This window comes from Delphinus delphis, chromosome 8 (assembly GCF_949987515.2).
Source record: "Delphinus delphis chromosome 8, mDelDel1.2, whole genome shotgun sequence".
Taxonomy (NCBI): Eukaryota; Metazoa; Chordata; class Mammalia; order Artiodactyla; family Delphinidae; genus Delphinus; species Delphinus delphis.
Window position 1 is genome coordinate 84,062,080 of NC_082690.1, and position 19,674 is coordinate 84,081,753.

At 34.1% G+C, this 19,674-nt stretch overlaps 1 protein-coding gene across 1 annotated transcript in view; it reads left to right on the forward strand.

Moving 5' to 3' along the window:
• Positions 1–19,674, forward strand: part of ELP4 (elongator acetyltransferase complex subunit 4) — a 252,163-nt gene that overhangs the window by 64,426 nt on the left and 168,063 nt on the right. The window contains exon 5 of the mRNA XM_060018644.1: positions 6,678–6,817. Coding sequence (XP_059874627.1) covers positions 6,678–6,817 — 140 coding nt within the window. The remainder of the gene's footprint in view (positions 1–6,677; positions 6,818–19,674) is intronic.

A 19,674-nucleotide genomic window follows, 5' to 3' on the forward strand; every position in this document is an offset into this window, starting at 1 on the left:
AGTCTTCCACATTGACATCAGTGTTACCTTTCCCAATTACAGAAATACGTTTATAACACCTCTTAACTGAAAATGCCTAATTTGGTTTCCTGTTTCCTGCCCCCTTCTAAATGCATGGCAGACTGTCAATCACATTACCTTCCTGCCAACCTTAGACATAGCCTTAGAATTCTCTGCAGAATGTCTGGGTGGTCACTACCAGTTAATAAGAATTAGAATGTGAGATGAAACCCATTATAAACCCACAATGTGAAATATAAACTTCTCAAGTTGTATACAAGATTTATACCACCTAATCCAAGCCTACCTTTTTAGTCTCTGTCCTGTGTGTATATAAAACACTATATTCACCCATCCTATGAGGACTGCTCTTTGTGAATTGCTTGTATTTCTGCTGGTGATGCTTTTCGCTTTCTTATTCACCAACTTATCCTTCTCCAAGGGCAAATGATATGTAATTATCTAATTTCTTATATTTGTTTCCATAACACCACATGCATTTTAAAGTACTTCTCTACATTGTTTTATAGTTAGTTGGTAGTATAATTCTTTTCTCCACCAGACAGAATTCTCTAGAGGACAGAGAGCTTGTTTTATTATATTTTCTGTTGTATCTCCATCACCTGTGTTAATGCCATTTATTCATTCAGTCAGAAAATATTGATTAAGCATCAACTGTGTACCAAGTATAAAATGTGTTGTAATAGGTGGATATTAAGCAATGGTAAATTGTTCTAATTTAGATGGGAAAGCTATTTGAATAGTATCATTTTTAAGTGAGATTTATTTAAATGACTGTGAACAAACTACAAATAGGAGAGGGGTTATTTGCAACTCATAGTAGAATAAGGAATAGTCTACCAACTAAATTTTTGAAAACAGGAAAAAAAGTAAAAAGGAAACTTAGGTAGTCCTTAAACATACAAGAACAGATGCCAAATTTCAATTATAATAAAAGAAATGCAAATTAAAACTATACTGGCCTGCCATTTTTCTATTATTAGATTGTCAGTAATCTAAAATGTTTGGTAAGACACTAAATTAGCAAAGGTGGGAAGAAACTAGTACTCTCATACTTTGCTGGTAAAAATGTAAATAGGTACAGCTTCCGTGGAGGGTAATTTGGCAGTGTCCTTCAAAATTACAAAAACGTATACCCTTTGATTCTTTTGGAAATTTACGTCATGAATATATTTACTCAGATGTACAATGAATTATGTATGACCTACTTATGAGACATTTTTTTTAATAATAAAAGATTGGAAATAACCTAAATGTCCATCAGTAAGCAACTAGTTAAATAAATTACAGTATATGTGGACAGTAGAAAACCATACATTTGTATTAAAAAGTGAAAGGAAGCTCTATGTAATCAGAATTTGTTACAGGCATAGCTTAGAATGGGATTGAAAAACTGGGTACAAGAGACCAGAATAAATGTAGTTATTCTGCTTGGGAAAACGTGAGTTAATTTACAAAGATTAAAACAGACAAGCAATGTAGAGACTAGCACTTGAGAACCCTAATAGCAAAGAACTTCATGCCTTTAATCTGGCTGATTCATTTAAGTAACTGGGCTTAAGGGTGACTCTTTTGTAAAGAGTGACTGTATTTCTAATTTTTTCTACTGGTATGTTCTGAAAGTCATTAAGAACGTAAGCTCTAAGTTGAATTTAGCTTTTGTGTAAAGACAATATACCAATTCAGTTTTAGATCATATAAAATATTTATATCTTCTATTTCTTTTATTTTTACTCTTAGCTAGGTTTTGGTCTTTTCGTTGGTCACTAACATTCTTGAAGTGAAATTGTCAGTGAAAATGCAAGTGATTGAAACTTTAAACCTTTTTTTCTTGCTGCTTCTTATAAAATCTGTTTAAACTTGGGGAGAAAGTTCTTTGTTTCTTTATAGTTAATTGTCTCCTTCTATATTGTAATTACAGATGCCACTCCTGCCCCCTTTCACATATGAGTAAATACTGCTTGCTCTGTTTTTACTTTTAGAGTATGGTGTGCTTGCCGTTGTTATTATGGGGGTAAACTTCTCAGAGGTTACACATTAACACAAGCCTCAGTTTTCAAGGCTTACAGCTTCAGTGTTTTAAAAATTATGTTCTTACAATGATGTTCTCCAGACGACTTATTTTCCCATTTTCTTCAGGACTCCATTAAAATATCACTTTATCGGGAATGTCTTCCTTTGTCACTCTGTATAAAATAAACCCTCTCTCTCTTTCTCTCATCCCCTTTCACCACCATATTTCTCTTCAGGGTACTTGCCATCATCTAGCAAATAATATATCATCCATCTCCTCCTACTAGAGTGTGAACCAATGGGAGAAAAAAACTTTTACTATTTTGTTTTACTGGCATATGGTAGGTGCTCAATAGTTATTTGTTGAATACAGGAGTGAATGACATATAGTTTGTGAATTAAATGTTAAAGTGAGTTGAGTTGTATTAATTAATACACATAAATTAGCAGCTTATTTTGAATTTACAGTCAATGGTCAAACTTAAGTTTACTAGTATTTACAAGTAAGTTCTGTCAAGTTTAGAAAATAGAATCATCTCTGGCTTCTTTGCTTTTCTTTGAAATGTCACTAGCATGTATATTTGCCTGTAACACAAATTTTATATATGATGATTCGCCAAGACTGAGTAGACTTTGAGGATCACTCTTCACTATCTACTTTATAAATCCAGACCTTACCTTGCCATTATCATTTTAAAAACAACAACAGGGAAACCCTGGTTTTCTGTATTTTACTTGGGACAAACTATAGTTAACACTGTTATGAGTAAAGATTAAACAAGTCGTCCAAAACATAATGTAACAGAAAGGTATTCGGTTGATTATCAGAGATGCCTCTTAATTCAGGTCATCACCAGGTCCTTAAGAGTGTAGTCATATTCCCATTTAGGGAATGCAAAAAAGGATAAGAATATGTACACCTAAATAAATAACAGTAGCTCAGTAAAGCATAAAGTAGTGCTTCTTCCTCTTGGAGGCGTGTGTAGTTTTTGGAAACCTACCTTCCCTCATCCTGTGATTTTGATTTTCTCTCCTACATGGCCATGCCTCCTTCTTTCCTATCCAATCATCAAACCCTATTCCCTCTTCACGCCAAGAATTCATAGCCTACAGCATATTCTGAGACTTAAGTTTTTCAATATTGTAGAGCTCTACTACCAAGGCCTACCATGGCTCCAGCAATTTATGACAGCATATTAGATCTTTATTATAGTAAATCCTCATTACACTTTGAATTTCCATCTTACTGGTTCAGCTACAACAGTCCTGTAATAGATGTGTGCGTGTTGTAGATGACAACAAATACCATTTTTCCCATAAAGCAATGTAATTGCAAAGGATAGTGATGGATCTTCTGATTCTCTGGTGAATCATGACACAATAATAATAATTAATAATATTTATGTAGCACTTCATAATTTACAAAATATTCATTTCCAGTATTGCATTAGATTCTCACAACAGCCTAGTGAAATAGTTATTATTAGCTCTGATTTCTGGTGATTGAACTGAGGCTCAAAATGGTTTAGTAACCATTTGGGTTCTTGCTTTCTGTTATGCCATGCTGAGAAACAAAAAATGATAACAATAATAAGAAAATGTCTTATTTAGACTGTTTATTTGTGGTGCAGCTTTTCTCTGAAATTTTTCTTTCTTTCTAACATACTTAAGTTGGGGGATGGTATTGCTGTTTTGTTGCTCTGTGCTCCTCCTGAACCCCCATCAGAGTTCATTCTCCTTTGGCATAATAAATTTTTACTGAACCATTCCATTTTACTCTCTTCCACAGTTGACAAAGTTAAAGAGTAGTTTATGAATGTGAAATAGAAGTTTTCATAATGTAAAACTAAAGCAACGTGTCTTATCAAACTGAGTAAATGGAATAGTTATTGCTGATAGTTTAATTTTTTTAATGCATTTACTTCTTCAGGAAGTTGATAGGTTTTCATGGATTACCATTACTACTACTGCTACTGCTACTACTGCTATTATTATTATTATATTTAATGACCTTTTTTTAGAGGAAATATTTTAAGTCTTTGTTTTACAATTCTAAGCCTCAGAAGATTTCACAGCATTCCAGTTATCTGATGATATGTTAATGCTATGTGTGTTGGGTAGAAAAAAACTTACAAAATTGTTTTTCCTGTAAGAGTATATTTAATTTTCATTTTTTATTGAAGCATTAAAGTTTCTCATCATTAATACAATGGTTAGTGTCTACCTTGTGAATCTATTAGTTGCCCTATCTAATCCTAATTTCTAAAAAATTAATAATTTAGTTTTAATAAGAAAAGCTTCCAAATTTATTTTTACATTTTGATTAATTATTTGTGTTCTATATGTAAACTGTCACAGCATGAAATCAATTTTCTGCCTTGATTCATCCCAAATCTGAGAGTTCTGTCACTTTAATATTATAATTAGGAACATTGATAGAGACGGCAACTTAAAAAGCATACTTTGCTTCTTGGCAATTTAGCATATTTCTCAAAGTGCATAGGATTTCAAGAACCTTCAGTCCACTAATAAATTTATTAACTCAAACTTAAAAGAAGCGAAAAGTCTCTCTTTCTTTCTCTCTCCCCATGGCCAGTCCGCCAAAATAGATTATTCATGCTTATTTGATTCAGGTAGGCTTTTGCAAGCTTCCCTACTAGGCCTGGGAATGTGGTACATTGAGGCCTTTTCAGAGGCTTCTGACATAGACCAAGCTTTTATTGCATGGTGTTTTATTATTACCAAATCCTAGTCTCCACCCAGTTTGTAGGCACTCTGCTTATTCTTTTGAATCAGAAAAGGTTATCACCTACCTTAATCCATGCAGCAGTGTGGATTAAGGACACCAGTGTGCCCCAGGATTCTCAAAGAGGATCCTGGAAACTTCTTGTTTCTTCTTTTTTGCTGTCTTTACTAAATTCTATTGGGCCTTAGGGGGATTTGCATCTGAAATGGGCAACCTGGTGTTTTTCTCAATGAAGACATCAGATCAAAGTTCAGTTAGTCAAGGCCTTTCTAAAACATTAAGGGGGTTTGGACTTACACAATAAAAAGATGAGCTCTAGCAGAGATTGCAGTAAAAACATTCTGAACTATAATCCGGATAAAGAATAGATTATAGGCCAAAGAACAGACCTTGTTTAAATTGCTTTAGACTAATAACTTTACATTTAAAAACTTTACATCCTATTTTTAAGAGACAAATTTTAATGTGACATAATGTATTTGTCAGTACTTTCCGTGGCCAATAGATAAATCATGTTTTTGAAACCGTACTTCTGTTTATATTGTATTGAAAAGATTAGATTAAGCCAACTGATAGGTCTCTTTCATTAATGAAAATAAACAGTACCTTATGGAGGAATGAACAGCCATTTTATCTAGAAAATAAATGTCAAACCCTCGGATTCTGAATCTGAGAATAATGTGTCTATTAGACTTTAATTTTTTAATTCTCTATTACTATATAATTTGATGTTTGTAGGCATTTAAGAATATGAATTCTTGAAGTCTTAAAATGCAAATATCTAGTGTCAAACAAATGTCTCTTTCCTCTCTAAATTTCAAAGTTGTCAGTTACTTAGTAAAATAAGTTAAGAACCTACTGTGTATAATTCTTTAGTTTCTGTAAAGATTATCTAGTTTTGTCGAATGTTCTGAAACTTGTCTGTTTTGTAGCATTCAAGACAGTGGAAGTTAAGTAAATTTAGATCAGAGACTTTATTAGAAACTATTGCCAGATGGAATCTGTTACTAGTTCAACTTTGGATAGAGGTATATTTAGATAGAGGTATATTTGAATAGAGATATATTTCTAATGTGCTGAATGAAAGAAATCAGCCAGAGTTCATTCAAAGCAATGTAATAATAATGTTATATTACTGAGCTTCAACTATCCTATGTAATTAAATTCAACATCAATAGTTATTAGAGTTTCTTATAAGAAAGATAATTGGTTGGAGAAATTGTTAGTAGAGGGCACAAAAGAGGAATTATCAATGAACTAATGAATATGCCAGGTTTCTGATTTAACTAATAGAGCTTATGTACATTCTCCCACTGTATCATGTACCTTGTTCCTATCTGGAATATCCCAGTATATTTTATACTGTTAGCTCAATTTTAAGTTTGTAAGAAGTTTTGAATACTATATATACACATGGTTTTATGAGAATTTAGTTTTAAAATGATGCTCAGTTTAATGTATGTAAATAGCTAGTTTCCTTTGGGCCCCTCAGCAATGAAATAATGTGGCTTAAGTTTTCTTTTCATTCTTAGTAACTGTAAATTTATTTTATTTTTAAAACTTGAAGTCTTAAATGTTAATTGAGTTATGTATATAAAATTTTTGAACTAAGGAAGGTATAGTAAAAAGGCAAAGAGGTGTACAATTTCTTATCAAACTTAGGGAACCACCAGGAGTGAAGATACCTGGGAGATGTAAAGGTTGATTTCTAACTATCAATAGTTTATAATAATAAAGATTGTTGTATGCTTCTTTGAAATTTAATAAGTCTATATATATCAGCTCTTCCTTATTTGCATTAAAATGCATAAATATATCAGAATTTTGCTGAATGTAGGATAAATAAATTGCAGTTTAAAGAAAAATTTTTAACAAACAATATGGGTTTTCTTATCAGGCTAGACCAGTATCATCTTCAAGATTTGGTCACTATTATGATGTATCAAAAAGGATACCACAAGAACTAATTGAGGCTTCAAAATGGCATGGATTTTTTCTTCCAGAAAAAATATCATCAACTCTTAATTTAGAACCCTGGTAAGTTAATGATTTCAATTTACCACAGTCTTTGAAAGAATGCATATTTAAAGGTACATACCTAATAAATGTTTTCTGTATAATATGTAACCTTAATTGTACATGTTTCATATTATTTCATTATATGTGGTTTTCTTCTTTTTCTCATCCTGTAACTGTTGGACCTACTATTACTCTTAATTTGCAACTTGAAAAATCTGGATACCAAATTTACAATACCTGCTGTTTTTATTTTCAATAAAATGTGAAATAGTTCTATATTAGGGTCTTTCAGCCCTAAATGCACATGGATACCTAAATATTGCTTATTGATAATAATAGTGAAAATGGTATAAAATCATGCTTTTGCTCCATGTTTTTTGATACATGCTGTTTCAGAAAGTAAACAAGTACTCTTTTCTAATATTTTATTTATTAAGGCTTTCTACTTCTAGTTATGCTGTAAATAAAATAATCTGTATTTTTTTAGATAACAAGAGAATTTAGGGTTTGAGTTTTGCAATGAAACGTTTTAAGTAATAAAATAACAACATATATAGTGTTACTGTATTAAAGCACAACTCTGAAAATTACAGTACTTGACATTGAATAATTTATAAAGTATTAGGAATATTTAATTTCAATTCTTATTGCAGTTGGATCAAGGGAAGGTAATTCACAGAATAGGTTGTTGCCTCTGTTTTCTTTTGCACTGTAAAACCTTTATTTTCAAAATGAGATGAGTTATTAAATGGAAATTTAATAGATAGGAAGTTGTGAATGGAAATGACTTAAAAATATAGATTCTCTTTCCCAGAAATATTACATGAAAATTTAGTGGAGACTATCCTATTTATTTTTATTAAATCTCTTTCCAAAAAAATTTATTTATTAGTGTATTCTCCAGTCCATATGGCTGGAGACTTACGGAAAATGGTGCTTTGATGATGCTTTAGTGTTAATAGCTGCCATTAATGAATGACTGCTATGTGTCAATCACTCTACTACATACTCTACATTTGTTATCTAGTGTAATCCTCGTATCAGTCCTATAAAAGTTTGTACAGTATTCCCATTTTCCAGAAAGAGATACCAAAATTCACAGAGGTGATTTATGTGAGCCTCAACTATTAAGTGATCAAACCAGGATTAACCTAAGTCAGAAGATCCCTCTCTTTTTTTTTTTGCCTTACTGCTTCAAAGAACTTTGGTGTCCTTCACCTTTATCTTCTTGTGTTGTATAGTAAAGAGCACTGATAAAGAAATTAAAAATCTGGATTCTGGTACTGAGTTCATCCTACTGTTACTCTTGGGCAAATCCCTTAAATTCAGTGAAAATAAATATCCTCTTTTGAAAAATAGGGGCGGGGTATGGGGGTTCTAGGAGGAATACCACCTGTCCTTCCTGTATCACTAATATTTTATTAAGTTTGAATGATTATATTGATTATACTAGTTCCTAATTTTTGTCATTCACTGAACCAGACATACATATACATATACTTGGGAAATAGGTCAAATGTTTCCATGATTCGTCAAATAGTAAATCATGGAACCCAGATTCAAAGTCAGTTCTTTCTGACTTCAAAAAATCTGTGTTAGCAGTAATGCTATCTGTACTGCCTCCATTCATGGAGTGCTTAGGGAAATGAAAAATGTACATTAGGTATGATGTAAATACATGAAAAATAATATAGTGTTACTTTTGTAATTAAAAAAAAATTGAGGATAAAACATTCTTTAAGCCGGAAAGTACAAAGTGTTTTTCATTTGTTCAGCAACTAAAGAGAGGATGGAATTAAAATTTGTCAATTTTCTGTTCAGTGTCAGGCACTGTTCTAGGCATTTGACCGTGGGATATCTCATTGAATCTTCCCAACAACCCTCCAAGAGAAGCAATATTATCCCCACTTTATAGGAAACTTGAGGTCAGAGACGATGAGCAGCTTTGCCACTGTTTCAGGCTCTGAGTGACTAAGCAGACACCCAAACCGAAGTATCCAAAACCCTCTGCTCTCTTTTCTGTACCAGGCTGTCTCCATTTACTGCTGCAGTAACTGTACAGCACACAAAGCTGGGCACCTGAAAAATTAAACCTTATTGGATGTGGAAATATAGTCTTTAAAGTATATTTTAAGAATATTTTTGAGAACTAACAGCTTTGCATGGAACAGGAAAATTTATAGATTTTAATTACCAGGGCAGTATTTCATTTCATAGTGGTTAACTGATAATTCATTTATTTCATATTAAACTTAAATGCTTAATTAAATGTAATTAAACTTTAAACATGTAATTAAATTAATTTTGAAAATGGGTACTTTACCATGTGAGATTTATTTTAATTTATGAAAAGCGTGTGCTCATTTCACTAAAATGAACTTTACTGGTTCATTTATAAAACAATAAAGCTAAGCCTTACAGTTGTCCTTACTTTTCCTATAATTAAGACTAGAGGATATAGCTGCATCCCACTATTGTGTGTAAGGATATAATATATAATTTTATAATTTCTAAAGACACTGTTGAAACATATAAAGATTTTTTTACAGTAAGAAAACCAGAAGGTCATTTAAAATCTGCACTAACTAATTTTAAATTATTGGTAGGTTTGCCAATGGAAAATGTTCATACATACAGTTTAAACTTTCAAGTTGAAGCCTAGGTATAAAAACCTGAGATGTATCACAATAATATTACCCAGATAATTTTGTTTTGATATTTCACTGTTATAAATCCGATAATCTCAATCATAAAGCAATGACAGAAAAACTGATTTTGAGAATAAGTTGGTAGTCTACAAATTTAAAATGAAGTAAGCTTTGCTAACAGGTATGCCCAAGCACAGTTCTGTTTCCTCACTAGAAAGATATTGTCATTATTTACTATTTATTAACGAATCTGCTAACATACTGCTTATCCAACTGTTACAGACTGAATGTTTGTGTCCACCCCACCCCCTGCCAAATTTATGTGATGAAGCCCTAGTCCCAATATTTGGAGATGGGACCTCTGGGAGTTAATTAGAGTTAGATGAGGTCATGAAGGTGGAGCCCTGGTCTGATAGGTTTGGTGTCCTTAAGAAAAAAAGGGAGAAACACCGAGCTCCCCACTCTCTTCTTGAGTAAACACCCAGGAAAAGCCATGTGAGCTCACAGCGAGAAGGTGACCATCTGCAACCCAACACTAAACCTGCGAGCACCATGATCTTGGACTTCTAGTCTCCAGAACTGCAACAAAATAAATTCCTGTTGTTGAAGCCACCCAGTAGTTTGTTATCGTACCCCAAGCCAACTAATACACCTATAATATTGTGAAATGTTACTTTTTAAATTATAGGTATATTAGGTCTTGAATATTGAGTTTACATAAAGTTGGCAGTAAATAGAATGATTTTGTTTTGATATGTTTCTTTGAAATTCAAGATTTTACTTTGCATATCTACGCTAACAATAGCTAGTAGTAGCTAAAAGTTTCGTATTAAGTTGAATGAACTGAATTCTGAGAGAACTAGTTATCTTTCTAGGAGAATTTCTAGGAGAAAAACAGTGGAAAGTGGATAGGAATATTACTTAAGATTTTAGGAGTCTTTTTTTTCATTTTTTTTTTTTATCCTGCCAAGTCTCTTTACCAGAGTAAATGGAACCTCTATATAAGCCTCTGTAGTATCTTCCTAGACAAATTGTAGCTAAGCTTCCCATACATTCCTACTAGTATTCCTTTGTTCATACTTCTGTCAGAACACTAATCTCATTACACTTAATTATTTGTCTTGTCTATATTCTTATCTTCCCCCTCAAGCATTGGAAATCCTTGAGGAAAGGGTTATGCTTTTTTTCATCTATTTATTCTCTGAATCTAGGACACAAGTGTTGAGTTGATAGTTGATGAATTAGTGAATCAATGCACAAAGTATAGTAAGAACTCAAATTAACTATAGTCTTGTTCTTAGCACAAAGATTTAGTGGGATGAAACTGGGTAACTGAAACATAGCCATATAAGAGTATATTTTATTTCAAAAATACAGATCTCAGATTGAGAAGCAGAGAACCACAGTATATTTAGAAGTTACAAGCAGAAAATTCATTCACGAGAAAGGAATTTTGAAAGAGAACTTCTAGGTAAGATTAAAAGTTCAGAACAGAAGTCATAAAGTTATAGAAGTATACTGTAAACTACGCTATTAAAAGGAAATAGTAAATGATATATCAATCAAATCTCAGAGCTAGGGGAAAGGAAGATGTAAGTGTAAGGAGGGATTTTACCTATCTTCCTATCTGCGGGTGATATAATTAAAGTAGAAAGATAGTATCTGAAACTTTAGAGGGAGAACTATTATCCTGAACCTCATTTTGACCAATGAAGAGAAGTGACTTGCTTATATGTTTGTCTTTCTTTCTTCTTTCTGTCCTTCAAGGGGGCCTTTGGGTACATAGAATTTAGTTGATCATTCTAGCATGCTATTTTCATTGGTATCCATGTTTTTTGTTTTGTTATTTTCCACCTTATTCCCACATTCCTAATCCCAGTCATGCTCCCCATAGACATACTCTCTCTTATTTATGTGTCTCCTTCCATATTTCTATTCTTCCTTCAATAAAGTAATCATTGACCCTTAACTCCTTTCTCTCTCTCACTCCCTACATTCAATCTATAAGCAAATCATGTCAATCGTATCTTCAGTATATCCAGATCCTGATCACTTCTTGCAACCTTTACCTCTACCACACTAACCTAAGTCACCCACATTGCTTGCCAGGACTCTTGGAATAGCCTCCTAATTAGTCTTGCTCCCTGCACCTTGGTGGCTCCTATTTTTCTCCAAAACAGCCCTCATGAACTTTTTCACATCGTGCTGTCCAATAGAACTTCCTTCAAGGATGGCAATTTTCTATGTGCTGTTCAGAATAGCAGCCACTAGCCACATGCAACTGATAATGAGCATTTGAAATGTGGCACTGAAATTTATATTTTATTTTAATTAACTTAAATGTAAGTAGCTATACGTGACTAGTGGCTATCTTGTTAGACAGTACAGTTTTACAACATAAGTCAGCTCTTAACACTACTCTGCCTCAAACCTTTAATGAATTCTCATCTCACTCAGAATAATAAACCTATATCCTAACAGAGATCCATAAGGTCTACATGTCCTTACCTAATCTTATTGCTAGCTACCTCTCTGATCTCTTTGATTTCATTGAGGTTGGGGAAAAGGGTGAAGGGAATATCAAGAATGCTTTTCAGACATTAGAGCTAGGATGGACTGCTTACAGATATAAGTAGACATAAACATATATCTAACAATATTTATTGAACACCTTCTCTGACGTGAGCACCTTGTGTGCCCCTGAGTACCTTTTAGGAGCCTAGAATTATGTTAAGCTCTAGGTTTATTGTAATAAACAAAGCAGCTGTTATCCTTGACCATTTATAGGTTACAGCTGAGCAAGAAAGCACACAATTTTTTTTTTTTAAAAACCAAGTAAACAAACAGATATATATGCCATTATGAATTGTGGTAAGTAATGTAAAGACAAAGAACACTTGCCATAAATTGAGTGGGGGAAATAAACTTTGAGTTGTGTTCAGATGAGGCCTCTCTGAAGACCTGAACCTGAGACTTGAAGAGTAAGAATAAGAAGGTGGTCATACAAAGACCACTAAGCCAAGCAGTGTTCTTGGAGGAGGGAACAGCAGGTGTGTAAGAAAGTGAAGAACTTGGTGTTTTCAAGGACCTGAAAGGCCATGTTGCTGAAACAGAGTGAGTGATAGCAAGGGCTACAGGAAGATGAGTTCAAAGAGATAGGCAGGGGTCATACCATTCTTTTAAGAAATTTGTTCATGAAGGGGCAGAGAAAAAGCAATAATTGGAAGAGATTTGCGGTGACAAAAGTTGTTGTGGGTTTTTTTTTGGTTTGGATTTGGGGGGTTGTTTTTGGTTAGGTTTTTTTTTTTTCTGTTTTGTTCTGTTTAAATGTAAGTGGGAAAAAAATTCATTATAAAGGGAATGGATGAAGAGGTAGCAGCAGTTTCTAACTATATGGCATTGGGCAGATTACTAAATGCCTTAGGAAAATTCTTAAACCACTCACTACCTCTGTTACCTATCTATGAAATTGGTCTAAAAGTAATACTCTTTGAGCACTGCTTAGTACATAGGAAATACCAAATAAATGTTAGGGGGTAGTCAGAGTATTTTCTGGAAAAAGCAGGAGGTGCCTCAGAGCAGGTGTGGAAGGACTGACCTTTAAGATATAATAACATTTCCTCCACTGGAGGGAAGGAGGGAAAGGAAGCATAAGAGAACAGTGTAGATGCAAACAAATAGGTTTATACAGTTGTAGGCAGTCTTGAGTAACACTGAAAATATGGATGTCTTCTCTTTACTTAGTGAATAATAGGCAGGATCATCCACTGAGGAATAGTTACTTACCTCTTAGGAGTTTGGGTTAAATGGGAAGGTTTGAAATGGTTGTTTCACAGACTGGAAGAATACACGGACTGGAGAAGTATCAAATACTTATGGGGGTACCAGTCTGTCGGGTTGTGTGACTTTCTTGCATCTGTGCTGATTCCTGGGTGCAAACGGGACTGAAGTTTTGCCAGGTGCCATCAGCAGAAGGACAAAGAGCAGAGAAGTATTAAAAGGTGAGCAAAATGATGGACCCCATACTCTAGGCTAAAGAAAATGAATTGATAACAGCTACTGTTGATACGGGAGGAAAAAAAGAAAGGGTAGTAGACTGGCAGTGGACTAATCTTAATAGTGAGGGTAAATGAACAAAGCAAGTTACCAAGATTAGAAGTGTTGATTGAGAATAAGATGTTTGAATTAGGACTGTAAACCAGGTACAACATCTTCAGCTGATAGAGGGAAACGTCCAGAAGCTTGATAACAGCCGCTTAAAAAGAGAATGATTGGGGTTGGCTAAATATATTTTTTTAAGGCATGGAGTTTTTTGTGTGTTTTGTTTTACTAGAAAGTAGGCGAGGAGGAGTGGTTTGAAAATGACACTGGAGAACAAAGGGGATACCAACCAAATCTCCCAAATATTGAGGAAAGGAGTCTAAGCTGCAACTTTACTTAGTTAGTCTCAAGTGCCCACCACCCTCCAAAGGAAATCCGGTTATCCTTTGGAGGGTCATGGGCACTGTAGCTTTTATTAAGATCTAAGGCTGATGGTAGCTGTGGAGACTGCAGCAGTGGCTGTAGTGGGGAGGTTGTGCAGCAGCTTTTTCTGCGTGAGAGACCTGGGGTGGTTACTGAGTTTAGCATCCAAGATAAAATAGAAGGGAAAAGCAGGTTATAGTAATAGGACACAGAGTACAATCCTGTTTACATAAAATTTTAAGTAGCTTTTCCCAAATTCTTTTCTAACACAAATTCAGTAGATGTTAATTTAGTTTCTTAAATATACTTAGTGATATTTGGTCAAATAAACCCATGAACGACTAAGCTAAATCTTCTTATACTGTGAAACTCAGTATATATCAGTGTTGAAAAGGCTAAGAGAGAAATGCCAAAATTAAATAAGTAGTTATAATAACCCAGTTTATATTTTTTTATTGGTAAAATACTCTTTTCAGAATCAAAAACATTTTTATCAGCATACTTCTTAACATCCCACATATTTTTTCTCAGTAAGAGAAGGAAGGATTGACATAGAGAGATGTCTGAAGGGATGTTCATCAAACTGTTAACAATGTTCACCTTTGGGTGGTGGATTTTGGATTTTGTTTTTCTACTCCTTGTATGTTTTGTATATTTGGTTTTTTAAATTAATTAATAATTTATTTATTTATGGCTGCATTAGGTCTTCGTCACTGTGCACAGGGGCTACTCTTCGTTGTAGTGTGTGGGCTTCTCATTGTGGTGGCTTCTCTTGTTGCAGGGCACAGGCTCTAGGCGCACCAGCTTCAATAGTTGTGGCAGGCGGGCTCAGTAGTTGTGGCTTGCGGGCTCTAGAGCACAGGCTCAGTAGTTGTGGCACACGGGCTTAGTTGTTCCACGGCATGTGGGATCTTCCCGGACCAGGGCTCGAACCCATGTCCTCTGCATTGGCAGGCAGATTCTTAACCACTGCACCACCAGAGAAGTCCTGTTTTTGTATATTTGAATTTTTATAATGAACAAACATCATTTTTATAATGGAGAGAGATTTCAAATAAGTGTGGAAAGTATAATCATTTGAGTATAATATGGTGAAATCTCTATCTTATATCTCACATCAAACTATATTTCCGAAGAGTTAAAGATTTAAATACAATAAATTAAAATTATAAAAGTAATAGAGGAAAATTAAAGAGACTGTCTTAAACTCTTGGAGTAGGGAAATAACAGTGAGTATATCTAGTGGTTCTCCACTTGAAGGAATCAGAACTCTTTGGAGAAATGTTTGATTCAAAGGAAAGAAAAAGATAAACCTGTAACATCTTTTTATGCTTAGAAATGCTTAAAGAATGATGAAGGTATGTCAAAAGGATACAGAAGCCAGCTCAAAAGAACTCCCACTGGCTAAAGAAGAGGCGATTTGAGCATCAAAATATATAAATATAGTAATGGATTGTAACCCATTTAATAAAACAGGAAGCCACGAACACTTACAGACACAAATAAATGAATGAATGAGTGAGTTATTAAGGAACAAGTATTTACATAGCCTCAAAGTACCTCCCCACAAAATATTGACTACTGCAAAGGGGAAAGTATAATTTTATGGTGGAGAAGCCTGGCAGAGATCACCTTAATCAAATTAACATCACCAGTAATGGGGCAAATTGAAATTATGTATCACCTGATAGCATGCAATGAGAAGAACTCAGCAACACTTCTGCGATATTCCTACCAACTACTCATAATTTAAATCTAATCATAAGGAAACCTCAGACAAACCCAAATTGGGAACATTCTACCAAATAGCTGGCCTGTAATCCTCAAAAGTGTCAAGACCATAAAAGTCAAGAAAAATCTAAGGAATTTCCAGATTGAAGGAGACTGAAGAGACAACTTGGGTGCAACATATGATTCTGAATTCAGTCCTTTTGCAATAAAGGATGATACTAGGACAAGTGACAAAACTTGAATGGGGTCTGAAGATTTGATTAAGACCATTTTTAAATTAGTAAAAACAAGTTGAGTGCCCTAATGCAAAATGGGCAAAAGATATCAACATGCTGTTCTCAAAAGAAGATATAGAAATAGCTAATAAAGCTAACTAATAATCAAAGAAGTGTAAACAAAAACCAAAGAGATACCATTTTTCATCTGTCAGATATTTGAAATGATAATACCTTTGTGTTAAAGATAGTGTGAAGAAACACATGTCACTCGTGTTAATTGTACAAGTGTACATTGTTAAAACAATTCTAGGAAAGTATATCAAAAGTGAGAATGTACATTATCGTTGTTGCCATCATACAATTTATAGGAATCAGTAAAATTATTTCTCCTTTGGGAAAAAAATATAACTACTTGAGCAAATATTTTCAATCTGGACAGTCAGCTCTCTTTTCCCTATCCCATTCTTTACTTTGAGAAAAACTCATTTGGAGTTCAATTCCTCCTTAAATAGAGGCCCACGCATGAACTGTGGCCATATTCCTTTTGCCTTCCACATTACTTAGCTCACTCCTGAAAGTGTTTTAAAGACTTAATAAGTGAAAACACTAATTCAAAGAGATACATGCACCCCAATCTTCATAGCAGGATTATTTACAGTAACCAAGGTATGAAAGCAACCTAAGCATCCATTAACAGATGAATGGATAAAGAAGATGTGATATACATATACAATGGAATATTAGTCAGTCATTAAAAAAAGAATGAAATTTTGCCATTTGCAACATCATGTATGGAGCTGGAGAGTATTATGCTTAGTGAAATAAGTCAGAGAAAGACAAATATATGTTATCACTTATGCATAGAATCTAAAAAATAAAACAAATGAATGAATATAACAAAACAGCAAGAGACTCACAGATATAGAGAACAAACTAGTGGTTAGTAGTCAGGAGAGGGAAGGGTGGAGGAGCAGGATAGGGATAGGGGATTAAGAAGTACAGACTGCTATGTGTAAAATAAATAAGCTATGCGGGAGCCTCTATGCGAGCATTTGACTTTACTGAGACCTCTGTACCATTGCCTATCATCTGTCACCTGCCTTGATACACTCTTTCAGCTAATTAACCATCTTGATCCATGGTCAGTTTTTTTATCTTCACTTCCATGTCCTTCTCTGGCTTTGTCTCACTTGCTCAGCAAAACTACTATTCTGGTTAAATGGGACTCTGAGTGAAAAGACAGAAAGTGGTGGTTGTGGGGAGGGAGTATATGAATTGAGATTATACAAGGATAGCAGTTATTGATGATGACAAGATCTAAGGTATGACCATGGGAATGAGCATTGTAGGTAGAATGGAGACAAGATCATTGGAAGAGAGGAGGTCAAGAAACTGAAAGGCCAGGGTGTTTGAAAGATGAGTAATGACCCAGAGTTGGAGAGATGACAGCAATAATGATGGGTAGTAGGAGACAAAATTTAGTGACTTTTTTATATCAATAATTAAAGGAAATTAGAGTAATTGAACTGAATTATTTTTCATGAAAGATCATAATCACTGTCAACAGTGTCCCTGTCAGACAGTGGATTGTTTCATGGATGTATGCAATTCTTCCATCTTCATGATCTTAGTACTTTCCCAGCTGTGTTCCAGAGGTTTGTGCTGGTCATAGTCCTCTTTTGTGCCCTTAATATTACATCTCTGTATATTCTTCTCTTGGTTGAGTATCCATAGCGAAGAGAATCAAATCCAGTGTTGTCAGGCGAAAAGCATCAGAAAAGAAAAATCAATAAATGACATCGTTCAGTGTAATAATAATGGAATTTTTAACTTGAAAATTACTTGTGAATAGACTTCACAGTCTTTGTAGTCACATGCAAATTATATGCTAATATAACTTTAGCTCAGCAAACTGTTTTAGTTAGTTGAAACATTTGATATTGTGCCTACTGCCTTATAAGTATGTCTCACTCTTCGTTATAGATGAATACCTGAAATATCTGTGTAAATAGATTTTTAGTAATACAAATCATATTTTCTCAGTGATTTGCATAATGTCAAAAATCCTTCATCTTTAAATTAATCATAATTGGTAGTGATAACAGTTTCTCTTCCTAACAAGTAGTTAAATCAATACTTAAATGCACCAGAAATTCTTTTTTTTTTTTGCGGTACACGGGCCTCTCACCGTTGTGGCCTCTCCCGTTGCGGAGCACAGGCTCCGGACGCGCAGGCTCAGCGGCCATGGCTCACGGGCCCAGCCGCTCCGCGACATGTGGGATCTTCCTGGACCGGGGCACGAACCCGTGTCCCCTGCATCAGCAGGGGGACTCTCAACCACTGCGCCACCAGGGAAGCCCAGAAATTCTTATTTTTAAAACCCAGCAATGAATCATTTTAATGAGAAAAGTCATTCTTAAAAGAAAAGAAAAATCATCCTTGAATCATATAATTTTAAGTCAGAATGGACAACAGAGATTATCTAGTGTAGCTCCTTCGGTTTACAGATGAGAAAATTTTGAAGCCCGGAACAGAAAAAGTAAAGAATTTGCCTCACATCACACATTTTGCTACACTAGTTGTTGGAACAGATAGAACCAGAACCGAGATCTTAAGCATACTTTCCACTGTGCTATACGGGTATCTAGTTTGTATACTTGTAAATTTATGCTTTTCAATATTGAATTTTCTTAATAAACCATACACCAAGTTAATACTAGTGAGACCTATTGGTGAAGTTCTCACCAGTGCAACTAGAAGAGAAATACCTCCTTAAGACTGTACACCTGAATACTTTGACTTAATTGAATGCAGCCATGTTCAAACCTCATCTGAGTGACATGAGTGTATTTGAACCCACAGACTTTTCATTGAATCTGGATCTCACTGTGGATCTCACTCTAGTTTAACCAAAAGAACTTAACTCAAAATTTTAGAAAACTTGAATTTTAAGTGCCACTTCTGTTACTTAATTGTTGTATAGCCGTGGCCAAATCACTTGCCCCTGATGGGTCTTAATTTTCTCAACCATGAAATGAAGATAATGGCTATACTTACCTCACAAAGTTACCGTAATGATCAAATGTTGTGACAGTGATGCAAAAGATTTTGAGTATTTATTATGTGCCAGACACTTTGCCAGTTGATATAATTACAATCAGAAACAAATCCAAGAGCTTATTTTCTATGAGTTAACTTTTCACTTATCAACTAGTTAATTTCACATATACTAATTTTATTTTTTTAATTTACTTTTTCACAAATGAAATCTTATCTCCTGTTACCTAAGTTTTTTTGTTGTTGTTAAATTTATTCTTTGATCACACTGATACTTTTATAAGTATTCCTTTGTTCACTGAGAAACTGCAAGGTAAATTATCTGTTATTCATTATCTACTTGAGTTCTTTTCTAGGTATACATCTGATTCTTTTTCTTAGAGTAATGTTTTTTATCTTTCTTAATGAGACTGAATGACAGAATTACCTTTCACAGGAAAACCAATGCCATTTGTTGATATAAATTAAAATTCTCTGATGCAGATATCCATTAGACCTCTTACTGAAAATCACGGGAGGAGGGATATTGATAGGCATGAAAGTCTCATTTTTTCTTTCAACTTTTTAAAACATCTTAAACTTGGTCATCAGAATATAGGTTTACATTGGGTGATTGGATCCCTTTTATCCATATTTGTATATTAATATAACGAAATTCATTCCTGTCAAACAACATGGTAATATAATAGCAGATACATGAATAATAATGCATATGGTCAATTTTATTTTTTTTAACTAAAGAAGGTTTTAAATGCTT